The 13,453-nt window shown below is 41.0% G+C and overlaps 1 protein-coding gene across 3 annotated transcripts in view; it reads right to left on the bottom strand.

The window, feature by feature from the left end:
* FAM184A (family with sequence similarity 184 member A) overlaps positions 1-13,453 on the bottom strand; it is a 134,497-nt gene that overhangs the window by 24,793 nt on the left and 96,251 nt on the right. For 2 of the 3 annotated variants that reach the window (XM_018563815.1, XM_018563831.1), the window contains exons 10-11: positions 3,251-3,463; positions 1,252-1,405 (exon numbers count right to left, since the gene is read on the bottom strand). In XM_018563815.1, the coding sequence (XP_018419317.1) occupies positions 1,252-1,405; positions 3,251-3,463 (367 nt within the window). Of the gene's footprint in view, positions 1-1,251; positions 1,406-3,250; positions 3,464-8,078; positions 8,121-13,453 lie in introns of all 3 variants that reach the window. The other variant, XM_018563824.1, reaches the window with a different exon arrangement.

Genomic DNA, 13,453 nt, shown 5'->3' with positions numbered 1-13,453 from the left:
GGAGTAAGGTTCCCCCTTAAATCCATAACAAACATTCACCAAGGATCTGGAACTGGTCTTTAGAAAGGGGAAAGCAGGCAGGGAAATGTAATTTACTGGCAAAGGTTTTTTATTTCCTAATGTTAGTTTTGCTGTAGTACATTGGATAAATTGGATACATTATACTGGTGCGCCCCTTCAAAGGCAAGTTTAGGGCATCCCCCAAGCATGCTATTTAAATTAATTTTGCATTGTTAAGGTTGCCCTTTAAGCATTATTAAAAAAGCTGGGCCCTACTGATGGATTTCTTTTTTTTGCATTAGTTCATGTTCTTCGGGGCAGTGCCCAGCTCCTCATGTCCTTCTCTTTACCAAAAGCATGCAAATTGGCCCTGAAAATGACCAGAAGTGATTTTAAAGATTTGGCTCCTGTTGACTTCAAAGAGGTTCAGATTAATGTTTAGAACTTTAGCACAGTTTGGCTGAGCCTGCGTTGAAGCAAACCTCATCCCTGTTTGTGACAACTCATAGGGAGGAATTTATCCAGACTGAAGCAGACAAAATCTGGAGCAATTGAGCATGGCATCCAATCAGCTTTTCTCTTCAGTTTGTTCAGTTAAGATTTGAAAATGAAAGACAGAAGCTGATTGGTTGCTGTACACAGCTTCTCCAGATTTTTTCTGCTCCAGTTTTGATAAATTCCCTTTATAGTATTTTATATAGACGTATCAGTTTCACAGAGGAGCAGTCATCTTGTTCAGATCTTACCACGAGTCATCATTTAATTCCCTGTTTAGCATGTATGGATGGAAAGGTTTGTCCTAGCAAGACCCATTTTTTTAAAAAACAATTTCTAGAGCTTCCACTGGTAATAGATCAGTATTGTAGTGATCTACTGTAGGCGTGAGGGCACATCTGGATCGCAATATGGCTGTCAGAACTCTAAATATCTTCAGAAGTGACATCTTCAGGATTTCCAGTGCGAATGCATTGTGTTTGCTTTGTGCTACAGAGAGATCTCTGGCCCCATTTACACTTCAGCTGAACGTCTTTGGTCATTTTTCAAGTGTTTTATGTATTTATTATAGATTTTTATATAGTGCATTTTATAAAACAGGCTTTCAGGGTGTGTTTCATAACTATATTTTTTTTCCTTCTTTTAAGCAGATTTATTCTTCAAGCTCCTAACATACAAGCATATGCAGATTACAGTGTTATCGTAATTGTCAAATCACTGATGCCTTCTAATATAATTTAAAAAGGTAAAACATACCTAGCATGGCTTTGCCTTCGTCTTCTAATTCAAAGCGCAAGGTCTGCAGCTCCTGTTCCATCTCCACTCGCAGCATGTCCATGACCTGCTTGTGGGCATCTTTTACAGATTGGAGCTCCTCTGAGTATTTTTGATGCAAGCGATCTTCCAAATCCTGTGTGGCGAAAAAAATAAAAATACCCAACACGAGAAAATAAGCAGCATGTACAATTCATTCTCTAGTGAAAGATAAATTGCATGTACAAGACAAGAAAATTGGGCAAATTATCTTAACAGAACAGAGCACTTTACTGCTAGAATAGCAATCTTCCTATAATGCTGTGCATCCAGTCTGCTCTCCTGATTGTTTTTTCTCTTTTCCTTTTTTTTTCTTCCTTAAAGCAAGCCAAGGGTTTGTCCATGAGGCCTCACAAACAGCATATTCTCAATGTACTTTCCGTCGCTGCTCCATCCCCCTTCCACACCACTCGGTTTGGCTGCTCGAAGCAAAGAAAAATACCTGATACTTCTCAGTATGGAAAAGCTTTTGACTGCCATGAGATGGCCCTGGGGCTTGGTGATTGGCTGCTCAGCCTTGTGTAAGCTCCAAGACATGACTCATAGTTCAAACAGGGCTTCCTCTGTTCACTTCTATTAGCTGAATTGAGAATGGGAGGTGGTTGGTGGAAGCAAAGTGATGCACAACGAAGGCACAGATTCACATTAAAGGGGACCTGGCATGTCTACCAAAGTATATAAACTAACATTACTGGCAAAGTGCATCTATTTATGTAAATATCTATTCCACTGTGTCTTGCGAGGACCCTAGATCCCAGGCTCAGGGTGTATAAAGAACTTTATTTCTCTTGGAGTTGATATTAATCTCTTCCTGGCAGCAATTGCAGGGTTACAGTGCTGAGAGCGCCTCCCCACAGCCTTGCTTCTGTTTTTGCAAGGTGCAGTCCGGGAATTCCAGGAAATGCGGTCATATCCCAGAGAGTGGTTCCTTTTATACTAAAGCACTCCCTCTGAACAGACTGGAAGTGGCCTGCAGTCAGATGACTAAAAATAAAGGTATTTACAAGGATATGTTTATAAAAATGTGCCAGGACACTGCATTTCCGGGAAGGTAACAATTATTTTCTGCACTTGCTAAACATGAATAAATAAATCTACCACATCTAAAAACTGGTACGCTGCAATATATTACATTTTGGTCTTGGGTTTGATACCTGTTAAAGCTGAATTCTGGGAAATAAAACTCCCCTTGCAGTGGGGCTGCTTGTTTAGGTCTAGGGTAGGAAAAGGACTTTTACTTACCTGATGCCCCGCTCCTGCAGGTTCCAAGACAGCCTTTTCCCCCCTATGCTCCAGCAGTCAGAGGTTTGCTTACATCACCTAGTCCTAGTACAATCGAGGGCATATACCTCTACTTAAACATCCATTGGAAGTGTACCCCGCAACCGCCACCCCCACACGTTTTTATTTAAATTTTTTTAAATATTGAATTTTTATTCTTTATAAATTTTATAATTTTTTTTAATTCATTTACTTTCAGCAAAATATATATTGCTGAATACTGCACAAGTTGTTTTGTGTAATAAATTAAAATGTTTCAGAAATGAAATCATTTTTGGGTCACGCCTTAATGACCAAGGAAACATGTGGGTCCCGAGGTTACACAGGTTGAGAACCACTGCTCTACTTTATACATGAGAACACCGAGGGACAGTCCACAAGTAGGTGAGACAAGATGACTGCCGACTGCTGGAGGAGCGGGATCAGGTAAGTAAAACGGCTTTACCCAATACCCTAGACCTAAGTAAGCATTTAAACCTTGCAGTGTGGGGGCAGTGTAGAATTTAATATAAGAGCAAAATGTCTGGTGAGAAGAAAAATACCTCATTAGAATATTTAAAATAATACAAAAAATATATTTACACCTAAACCTCCACAATGTGTTCTATGGCAAATGGCAGCCTTATGCAAGAATGAAACAGAAAAAAGAATATAAACTTGCTTTTTGCTCTTGGTCCTTTGTTTCCTCCATACTTTGGAATGCTAACATGTGTGCTTCTTGCAGTGACTTCTGCCTCTGCTGGTGCTCCTTCTCCAGTTCTTGAAGCTCTCGAGTCAGACGTTGTCGCTCTTGACTAAACTGTGACTGCAGCTGCTGCAAAGCATTCTGGGACTGACACAGCTGCATTTCTAGGTTCTGTTTCAGCAGCGAGATCTAGCACACATAAAAAAGACAGACAGTAAAAGATCAGATTGACAGGGAGTAAGTGCAAAAAAAACTATGCTCTGATTGCAGCTGCACATTTCCATTTCAATGAGGCACACTTTTTCCCTTTCAAAGCTCTTCTTCTGTCACAAGTGCATACTGTAAATTATATTATATTCCAAAGTAATACTTCCAGGCTGCTATTTTTTGCGTTGTGATTATTAAAATCAGCATTTCAATGGTGCACTATATTTTGGTTTGTTTGCTTTTAAGGAATGTATTCCGAAACCCCCTTAAAGTGGAACGATACTCACATGTTATAAATGTCATAGTAGCCTGAAGCAGATGCATGGTCGCTTCCAAATTTTACACATGAAAATTATGGATCAGAAGATGGGGGCCAGTATAACGTAAATCATTTTTCTTACACCACCGCATCTAGAGACCTTTAAATCCCAGAGTTCTTCCTAACCCTTTATTAACATCCTTTCTGGGAATGACAGTCATAGAAAGACTAAATACTTAATAATAATGACAGTGACAGGGGGTAGGAAATATTATCACACTGATGTGGGTGCTTACAGACATTTTCATTTATTTTAATGGTTTAAATCTTTATTTTTATTTTAATGCCTGTTGTAACTGCTCAAGCACACCTTGGAATATTTTCTGCATTCCTGTGCTGAACAATATCACCACATGTATAAGTCACATACAGTTATTACATTTTTCAATGGGGTTCTTAAAAATTACAGAATTTTTCCAGGTATGCTGATAGTGGTTTAAACTGCTATCAGGCTGAATTTTTGCATAGCCGGCATAGGCCGTCCACACCAGCAGAAACTGTGAGACAAAGCAACCACTGACAGGTGGAGTAATATAGCTACCTTAACAGGTAGAACAGACTAACAGCAAAAATTATCAGGGAACACTAGCAGGGTTATTCAGTAAGCTGCCGAAGGCAGCCGGGTGAATAACAGAGCTGAAGTGAACAGAGCCGAACGACATTTGGCTATTCACTATAGCTCAGTACGGCTGATTTCAGCCGTACATCGGCTGGAATCAGCTGTACATCGGCTGCCTTCGGTCAGCCAAACATGCTCTGCAGAGGGACTTCGACTTAGCCGATCCAACATCTGGATCAGCTGAGCCAAAGCTCCGGCAGCTCACTCGCTGCCATTCACCCCTACAATTGGGCGGAGCTAGCAGTGACAGCTAGCTCCACCCAACTGTTTCACTATTGGCCGGCACCTGCCAGAGTCTTCTAGCAGTTCCCGGCCAATCAATAACAACTAGGCGGAGCCGGCCGTGACGTCACTTTTGTGAATAGCCCGTACAGGGACTATTGTGAATAGCCCGTACAGCAGCCCTTCGGTTCAGCTAAAGAGCTAAAGCTACGGCTGTATCCTACGGCTCAATAGTGAATAACCCCCTAGAAGATTTCTGAGCTTCAAAACAGATCCCTAAGGGAAAACTGGTAAGACCAGCTGGCCTAAGGTTGACAGAAGGCCTTAAAATTTTGAGCTTAGGCATCAGGGAAGAAGGCTTCAAGAAGAAACAATAGGATAGCCATCCAATCTCGTTGCAGATTCAAGTTATAGAACTAACATAATATCCTAAGAGGATGATCGAGGACCTAAGGAGTTGGTGACAACTGCAATGGAACCAGCTTAAAGGGATAGTTCAGTTGTTGTTTTTTAATCCATTAACATGTCTGACCCACAAAAGGGAAAAAAGGGTGCAAGAAGTACCCCATCCCCAGAAAAATAGAAAGGCATAGGAGGAAAACACCCCATACTGGTGCAGCAACGTCAGAAAACAGCAGAATGAGCAAAGTCATCCTCAAGGACAATTGACGGTGTTACTAGAGCCTTACAGAGAGAACTCCTTTCAGGGCCTGTCATCCTGATAAAGGACATTGGAGTACAAGTTCCCTGCTCCGCCTCAATCCAGCAAAGTGTCCACAGCTGTTAAGCGAAGGGGAAAAACTTTAGCCAGAGAGCTAAGAATGATCACCTGATAAATGACAGGAGCAGAGGAAAAAATTGTTAGAAACTACCCATAGATTTTGTGAATCAGCCACAGTAGGAGGAAATGACTGATACCTGAACCCACGAAAACCTCTGGACTCATGCTATGCCCCACAGGGAGTGTCTGCAGCAGGGCAGCATTGTGAGCTGTGTGCTGAAAACATCATCAACCCCTGAATCCCAGATCCTAGAAAAAAACTGAGGCATGACAGCTAGGGGTGGGGTTATATCGTAACTGGCTGTCAATGGTTTTGGAAGCATCAGGTCTTAGAATTATCATATTCCTGTGTCCCTTAATGAAAGACAAATGAAAGCATTCCTGTGCTCAACGCTAATATTATCTGTAATATTATCTGTAAAAGAATTGTATGCCTACTTAGATCCCACACTAAATAGGAGTGTATTCATAAACCTTAAGGGAATTCATGTTCAATTGCTGCACTGAATTGAATGACATTCACCAGCAACATTCACATTTAAAAGTGGCAGAATATTTTGTCCACGAATGTGTATTTCAGTAAAACAGTATGAAAAAACTTCTGATTCAGCATGCAGCCAGCAGTGCTGAGGGAGCATGGAACTGGCTTCCCCCCCCCTCTGGGCTTCCTGATTGGCTAGGAAGCTGGCTTCACTTGTTGCAAGGCAGCCTGGCTTCCTGACCAATCAGGAAGCCAGGAGGCACGTAATGACCAGCCTCCCAGCGTCCTGATTGGACAGGAAGCCATGCTGCACAGCAACAAGTGAAGCCGGCTTCTTAGCAGATCAGGAAGCTGTGAGGTGGGTCATGACCTGCCGCCCGGCTTCCTGATTGGCTAGGAAGCTGGCTTCACTTGTTGCTAGGCAGCTTGGCTTCCTGAAAAATCAGGAAGCCGGACAGCACCTCATGAATTGCCGCCCATCTTCCTGATTGGTCAAGAAGCCAGGCAGCCTCTGCAAGTAAAGCCGGTGTTCTTTCGCTAGAACACCGGCTTCACGGGCAATCAGGAAGCCGGGTGACAGGTCATGATCCGCTGCCCGACATCCTGATCATCAGGGCACACGCCACAGGTACTCGGTAAAAATCAAGCATTTAAACTGCCTTATTAATTAAGTAAGGTGTAAGATACTGGCTCACATTATCAGGCTGTGCTACGGCTCTAAAACTGGATTGTTCTCTGCAGGATAGTAATACAGTAAGCTAGGGACCGAGAAGTGTAATAAGACAGAGTCCATTGTATAAAGGTTACATAACAAGATGTTAACCATAACAGAGACTTCTATACAGAATGAGATTAGAAAGACTTGGTCACACAAGAGACTATGCCATGGTTCTGAAACTAAAATATGGTCTGTGGCTAACAGACTAAGCACACAAGGCACTGCAAAGTGCCATAATGCAATGTCCATTGCCGAAGGAGAAGTTTTAGGTAGCTGTGCTTAAGGCTCATGAGATGGAAAAGGATCAGAGAATCTGCCACATCAGCAAGTGTGCCATGGCTCTGAAACCGGAAAACAGTCTGTGGCGCGGCACAGAAGAGAATGGAAAGCACCACAATACAGAGTTAACTGGGCACAAAATAAATAAGCTTTTCCCCAGTCGGAGGGTTACTCATAAAGAGGTGGTCCAAAGACCACAACAGCCACTACTCAAGATCTGGGAAGCAACTAACTTCACCATATCCCAGGGCTTACTCACAGAGAGTTCACACCGGAGGCTGTGCCACGCCTCTGGAGAGTGTTCTCCATCTAATTAACACAGTACACAAAGATCTGGAAAGTGCCAGAAACAGAGCCCAGTGCCCAATGGTCACATTACCAGCTAGCCCCACAGTTATCTGAACAATGGGGTTTAGTTAAGGTCTCCAAAGCTATTGCTGAGGAAACGCCTAATTGGATACCTGTAAAGAGACCAGTTCAACCAGCAAAGTAATCCACCTGATTTGAGAAAAAACATCTGTGGAGTACCAAATATATTGATATAGAATAGTTGGGATATAGTTAGGATTTTCCTTAGCAGAGCTGAGGAAAATTAGTTCAACCTCCTAGGACACATGGAAAGAACTGAGGCATGCCAGTTGAAATCAAGGTTACATGGGGACTGGCTTAAAAGGTTTTTCTTTGCCAGTGTCCAAACCTCCTGATGCTGGCAGTATAACCAATATGTCCAAGAATTACTACATTCATGTGTCCCTTAGTGAACAATAAAGAAATTATCATGTCATTACAGCTCCATAAAACTGATGTCTACGGTATATTGATCATTTCACACGAGAACCAAATAAATGCCATCCAAAGCATGCTTCTTATCAGGCTCTTAACACAGCCAGCCTTCTGTAACATCACAAAGCAAATGAATTTACAGCTGCCAAAGCAGGATTTAGGACTCTAATGTCTAATGTAAACTGCAGTACAATCAATAGATTCCTCTGCTGCTGATCCACTTTCAGAGAGATTGATTTCCAATACTTAAGTATACACAGAATAACGCCAGTGCTATTGCATGTAGCGAGTAAATGAATGTAGCAATTTAAAGCAAGCAGTCTGTGGACAAGCTGCAGTGCACATGATGATGCAAGCATGCGTTTATGTCAACACTGTATGTACAGGTGACTTACATTACTGATGGATTTATGTAAAGCTTCACCCAGAGAGTGCCGCTATGAAGAAAAGATCACAACAGTAAACGGAAACATTCAGACATCAACACAGCAAAAGGAAATAACATGTGGACAACATATAAAACGATTGTACATGCAGCCAGATATCACAAATAGGACATATGCAAGTAAGACAAAAACTGAGCAAGACTGAAAATGGATATTATTAAAGTTGATGGTCCATAATAAGACAGACACAGTGGTCTATACCACACTAAACCTGTATGGATCACATATTTAATATTTACAGTATATAACTGACAACCTATGACCCATCAATGATAAGGAACAGCAGTTAGTCGTTAATTATAATTATAATAAGCATGGGCTCAGAAATACTTCCAAAAATGATGGTCTGTGAACACAGTTTGCTGTGCAATCCATAAATGCAAGTTAAAGCTCTATCATGCAAAGAAGCCATATATGAACATGATCCAGAAACACCACCATCTTCTCTGGGCCAAAGCTCATTTAAAATGGACTTTCGCAAAGTGGAAAACTGTTCTGTTGTCAGACAAATCAAAATTTTACATTCTTTTTGGCAACCATGGGCACTGTGTTCTCCAGACTAAAGAGGGAATGGACCTTACAACTTGTTATCAGCGCTAAGTTCGAAAGCCTGTATCTCTGATGGTATGGGGGTGCATTAGTGTATATGGTCAGCTTGCGCATCTGGAAAGGCACCATCAATGCTGGAAGATATATCCAGGCTTTAGAGCAGCATATGCTCCCATCCAGACAATGTCTATTTCAGGGATGGCCTTGCATATTTCAGCAGGACAATGCTAAACCATATACTGCATCTATGACAACAGCATGGCTTCGTAGTAGAAGAGTCCGGGTGCTTAACTGGCCTGCCTGCAATCCAGACCTTTCACCAACTGAAAATATTTGGCACATCTTGAAATGGAAAATACGACAAAGAAGACCCAGGACTGTTAATCAGTTAGAATCTTATATCAGGCAAGAATGGGATAACATTCCTCTCCTTAAACTCCAGCAACTGGTCTCCTCAGTTCCCAGATGTTTACAGAGTGTTGATAAAAGAAGAGGGGATGCTACACCGTGGTAAACATTAGCCTGTCCCAACTTTTCTGATACGTGTTGCTGCCATTATCTTCAAAATTACCTTATTTTTTCTTAAAATGGAACAGTTACACGTTTAAATATTGGATGCTTCCTATTTTCTATTGTGAATAATATTTGGGTTTATGAGATTTGCAAATCATTGCATTATGTTTTTTTGTAGATTTTACACAGCGTCCCAATTTTTGGGGAATTGTGGTTGTATATACAGTAATATATATATATATATACACACACACATACACACACACACATACGCACATACATATACAGTATACTGTATATTAACGCTGGAGTTTGAACTCATTTAAACTGTGGATTGTTTTTTAGGATAACAAATCTCAAATGACTATAACTTAGGAGATATTTTGGTATTATTTTAGCCTGGGGAAGACTGGCTGGCTGGGCTGAAATTTTACCTGTGTGTCACCCTGTTGGCACCACTCCGTTCCACAAAAGTTGATTTTTCAAATAATTTTTTGTCAAGGGAGCCAGGACGAAAAAATTGTCAGCCAAAGAGTGACTGCATCCAGTGAGCTTCAATCACTGTTCAGGCATCCTGACAGCTGTGGGCACCCGCTGTTGGAATAGAATAGCCAGGCAGAGGAGATTGGGATGGGGGAATCAAGTGTTTTTTCTACCAGTGCGAGTGTAGTCCAGCTTTAGGCATACAAGGTTAATATTAGAGAGTTTGCCAAGATTGCCAGAAGCTCTGTAAGCAATAAATCTTCTCACAGATGTTGGGAAGCAAAGGGAGTTTGTGACTAGCAGAAAGCATGATCCCAAAGACTCATGTGCATATCACAGTCATTTCTTCTAGAATGGATACTTCAGAGTATCAGGGTTAAATATACAGTACTGGATCTAAGCTACCTTAACATTCACAGTGATTATCAATGTTTGTTGTCTCAACAAGCTCCCAAGTGGGCCCCCCTCCCACCCCAGGCCCCATAGCAGTAGTGTTGGCTGCTATTAGTTAGGCCGCTGGTGATGATACAGCTAAAAGAAAAAAATGTTTTGTCAAGAAACAAAATACAAAGCGTGTCTACTTTTTTAACTTAACTGTGTTCACACAAAAACTGAAAGCAGTTTCCCAGAATAAAGGTGACAGTGAATGTGTGAAAAACACACACGACTCCATTAGAATAATAATGTTCTGCTCTTTATTGTAGAATAAATATCATTATTTTAAAATATTTATTCTCAAAAAAGGAATTGGGTAAACTATACGGAAAGGCAAACATTTCTTTATTTGTTTTGCATGTTTGGCCTTTCTACATCTTAAGATATTTGCTTTTTTTCTGAAAGGTTATTTCTAGCAAACAGACGCAGGAATGAAAAACTGCTGCGATAAACCTTAACCCTATGAATGCATATTGTACCTTGCTGACGACTGGAATGACACATCAGTCAAAAAACAAGGGCTGCTGCCTGAGAGGACTGATTAGTAAAACCCGGGGGGGGGTATCATTTAAAAAGCTGCTGTTAAAAGGGGGGAAAAAAAGACCTCTGCACATTTATAAAGCACAATAATGCAATATGCTTTACTATCTTCAGAGCTCTGAAGCTGGAGGTGTGCAACAATAACAATGGCTACGAAAGTCTCAAATATCATGGCCATATAATGCCAAAGCATGACTTAAAGAGGAACTTTACCCATATATTTAAAATAACAACAAACACACATTTAGACATGTTTAGTAATGACAATCTACAAACACCTACTTCTACATAATTGCCGGCTTTGTATTCTTTGCATACCTTATTTCTCTTTTCTTCCCCAGTCTTCTGACAGTGGCCATGCTAACTAAGGGCAGATTACTAGCTCTCCTTTAACTTCCTGGAACTCCCGCACATGTGACTAGGACATGTGACCATGCACATCATCCCAGGGGAGGGAATGCCTTTCTTTCTCATGAGATTACAGATGAGATTTCCCTGCAATGCTCTGCGGATGTAACCTTCCCAGGATGCAGCGCTTTGGCACATTATAGAATTTGTGCCAAAACTGGGCCAGGAAGTAGATGAGCTCTATTTGTAAGTAAATGAAAAACAAGTTTGTTTAACTAATGAATGTAAGACAATTTTAAATTAGTAGAGCTACATGCTGATGTGATTTTTAGTGAAAGGGTTAAAGGTATGCTTTAATGGAGATTACATTACTATTTGGAAAGATCAAGATGGTAACAACAGAGGATAAGTGGGAAAAAACAATATGACAAAAGCAATGCATACGAACCTGCAAAAGCTTAGAGAAGCGGCTGCTGACAGACAGGCCATGTATAATATGTCCAAAAGGCTGTGGAAGCAGTTTCAATTAAGTGTACCTCTTGACAAAACCTTTTAACCCTTTTGTGCGAAACACGCCAAGGATCCCTTAGTGATGTCTGTTTTCCTTTGCCTCTTACACCAGAGGTAGCCAAACTTCGGCCCTCCAGCTGTGATGAAACTACAACTTCCATCATGCATCATGAAGCCATACCTGTGGCTGTCAGAGTGTTGCAATGGCTTATGGGATTTGTAGTTTCACCATACCTGGAGGGCCTAAGTTTGGCTACCCCTGTCTTATACAATATACCTGAGCAAGTGAACTATTTGGATTTTTGCCCAGGCAAGGTCTAAGGGCTAGTTTACACCAGAACTGCGTACGCTTGGCAGCTGCAATGCGATACATTTTACCGTGATTTTATCACAATTTTACAGTTTTTTTTGTTGCTTCAAATGGGATTGCAGGTGAGTTCCAGTGAATTTGCCTGTCTTTTTTTGCTGCGTTGCAATCCAATGCATCTAAAATAAGGCAAGCAGTATTTTTTCTGTGCATCGGATCAGACTGCACTGGTGTGAACAGAGCACCAGAAATCCCATAGGAAAGCATTATGATGCATTTTGGATGCAGCTGCCAAACTGAATGGACTGCATCACAACTGCATCTGGTGTGAATTAGCCTTGAAACTTGCAATTCTGTGAGTTCCCTTCTGGCAGCATAAATTCTGAATGATGTCCAAAGTGTCTGAAACTGATGTCAAAGTCATGCTGCATTTGGCCATCGAACCCAAGCCCTTAGGTTGGAGTGTCTTCAAGAGGGAACCCAAGAACATTGTAGGAGATGCCTGAAATATTATCTCGAGCTCTGTGCATTCTTCTGGAAAAGGAAGAAATCCAATCCTGCCGGGAGAGAATTACATTTCTGGGGGTGGCCTGTACACAGTGTACAGAAAGCCCCTAGTGTTGCACTGGTTGCAAACAAATGATGTGATTTATTTTTTTGCCAGTTATAGAAAATCATGTTTGGCTTGATGTTATTTGTGGTTCTACATCTTTCTGATACTCAACTACTTCGTTTAAAAAGGACTTGAGTCTGTTAGTAGTTTGATAAACAAATGGTTCTGTTTGCTAATTCTACATGGTTTTCTTTAGCTAGACCAGATTGTGATCAGCATCACATAATTATTACGCTCTGCTGTGTGTATTAAACGCTTCTACAGCACAATTTTCTTGTGGCTTTGGTATTCTTGTATTTTCAATGCACTAAAAAAAGACTGACGGCTCTGTGTAAAAAAAAAAAAATCAAAGCTATGTACTTGTAAAAAAGCAGAATATGTTAACATGCAATTAGATTGCCTTCTGAAAGAATACTTCAGTCTGGATTCTAAAATGTACCTTTTATTTTAAAGGGTTTTCTTTATTGTGGAATGTCCAAACATGCAGAAACATTTGTGTGAGTGAAAGGTTTTAGATGTAAGAAACTGGCAGTACATTGTTTTTGGCAATAAAACCTCCTACCTGCAGCCAAGAACCTTCAACGCAGTGCACAGCAATACACAATAGTCTGCAGGTGCAGTAGTGAAGTGGGTTAGAGTGCCATTCAACATGAATGGCACTTTAACGAACTTTGGTACGTGTGTTGAGGTACCGTACATTTGAACATGCATGTTCCCGCAAGGCATATGTGTGAAACCAGCCTAAAACTCTTACCGTTAACCCCCTGAAAAGTGACAGTTAACCTACACTTCACCTTATGCTTTCTCATTTGTGGTTGTATATGCTTTATAAGTTTTTCCTGATGGCATCTACATGTTGAAATAATGTATTGCAGCCCAAGAGCCTGTGACATTACATATCTGTATATACAAGGATTTCGGTGCTCTGGAACAATGTTGTAACAGAAGATTTCTGGTCCTTATGACCTCCATCTGGTTCTTCAAATCCCATCTGATACTCTGATTACCCTTTGGTCTGTTCTCTAA

This window comes from Nanorana parkeri, unplaced genomic scaffold (genome assembly GCF_000935625.1).
Source record: "Nanorana parkeri isolate BGI_ZX_2015 unplaced genomic scaffold, ASM93562v1 scaffold22, whole genome shotgun sequence".
In the NCBI taxonomy this organism is placed as follows: domain Eukaryota; kingdom Metazoa; phylum Chordata; class Amphibia; order Anura; family Dicroglossidae; genus Nanorana; species Nanorana parkeri.
The sequence above is the reverse complement of the archived record's forward strand: the minus strand, read 5'-3'. Positions and strand labels throughout refer to the sequence as shown.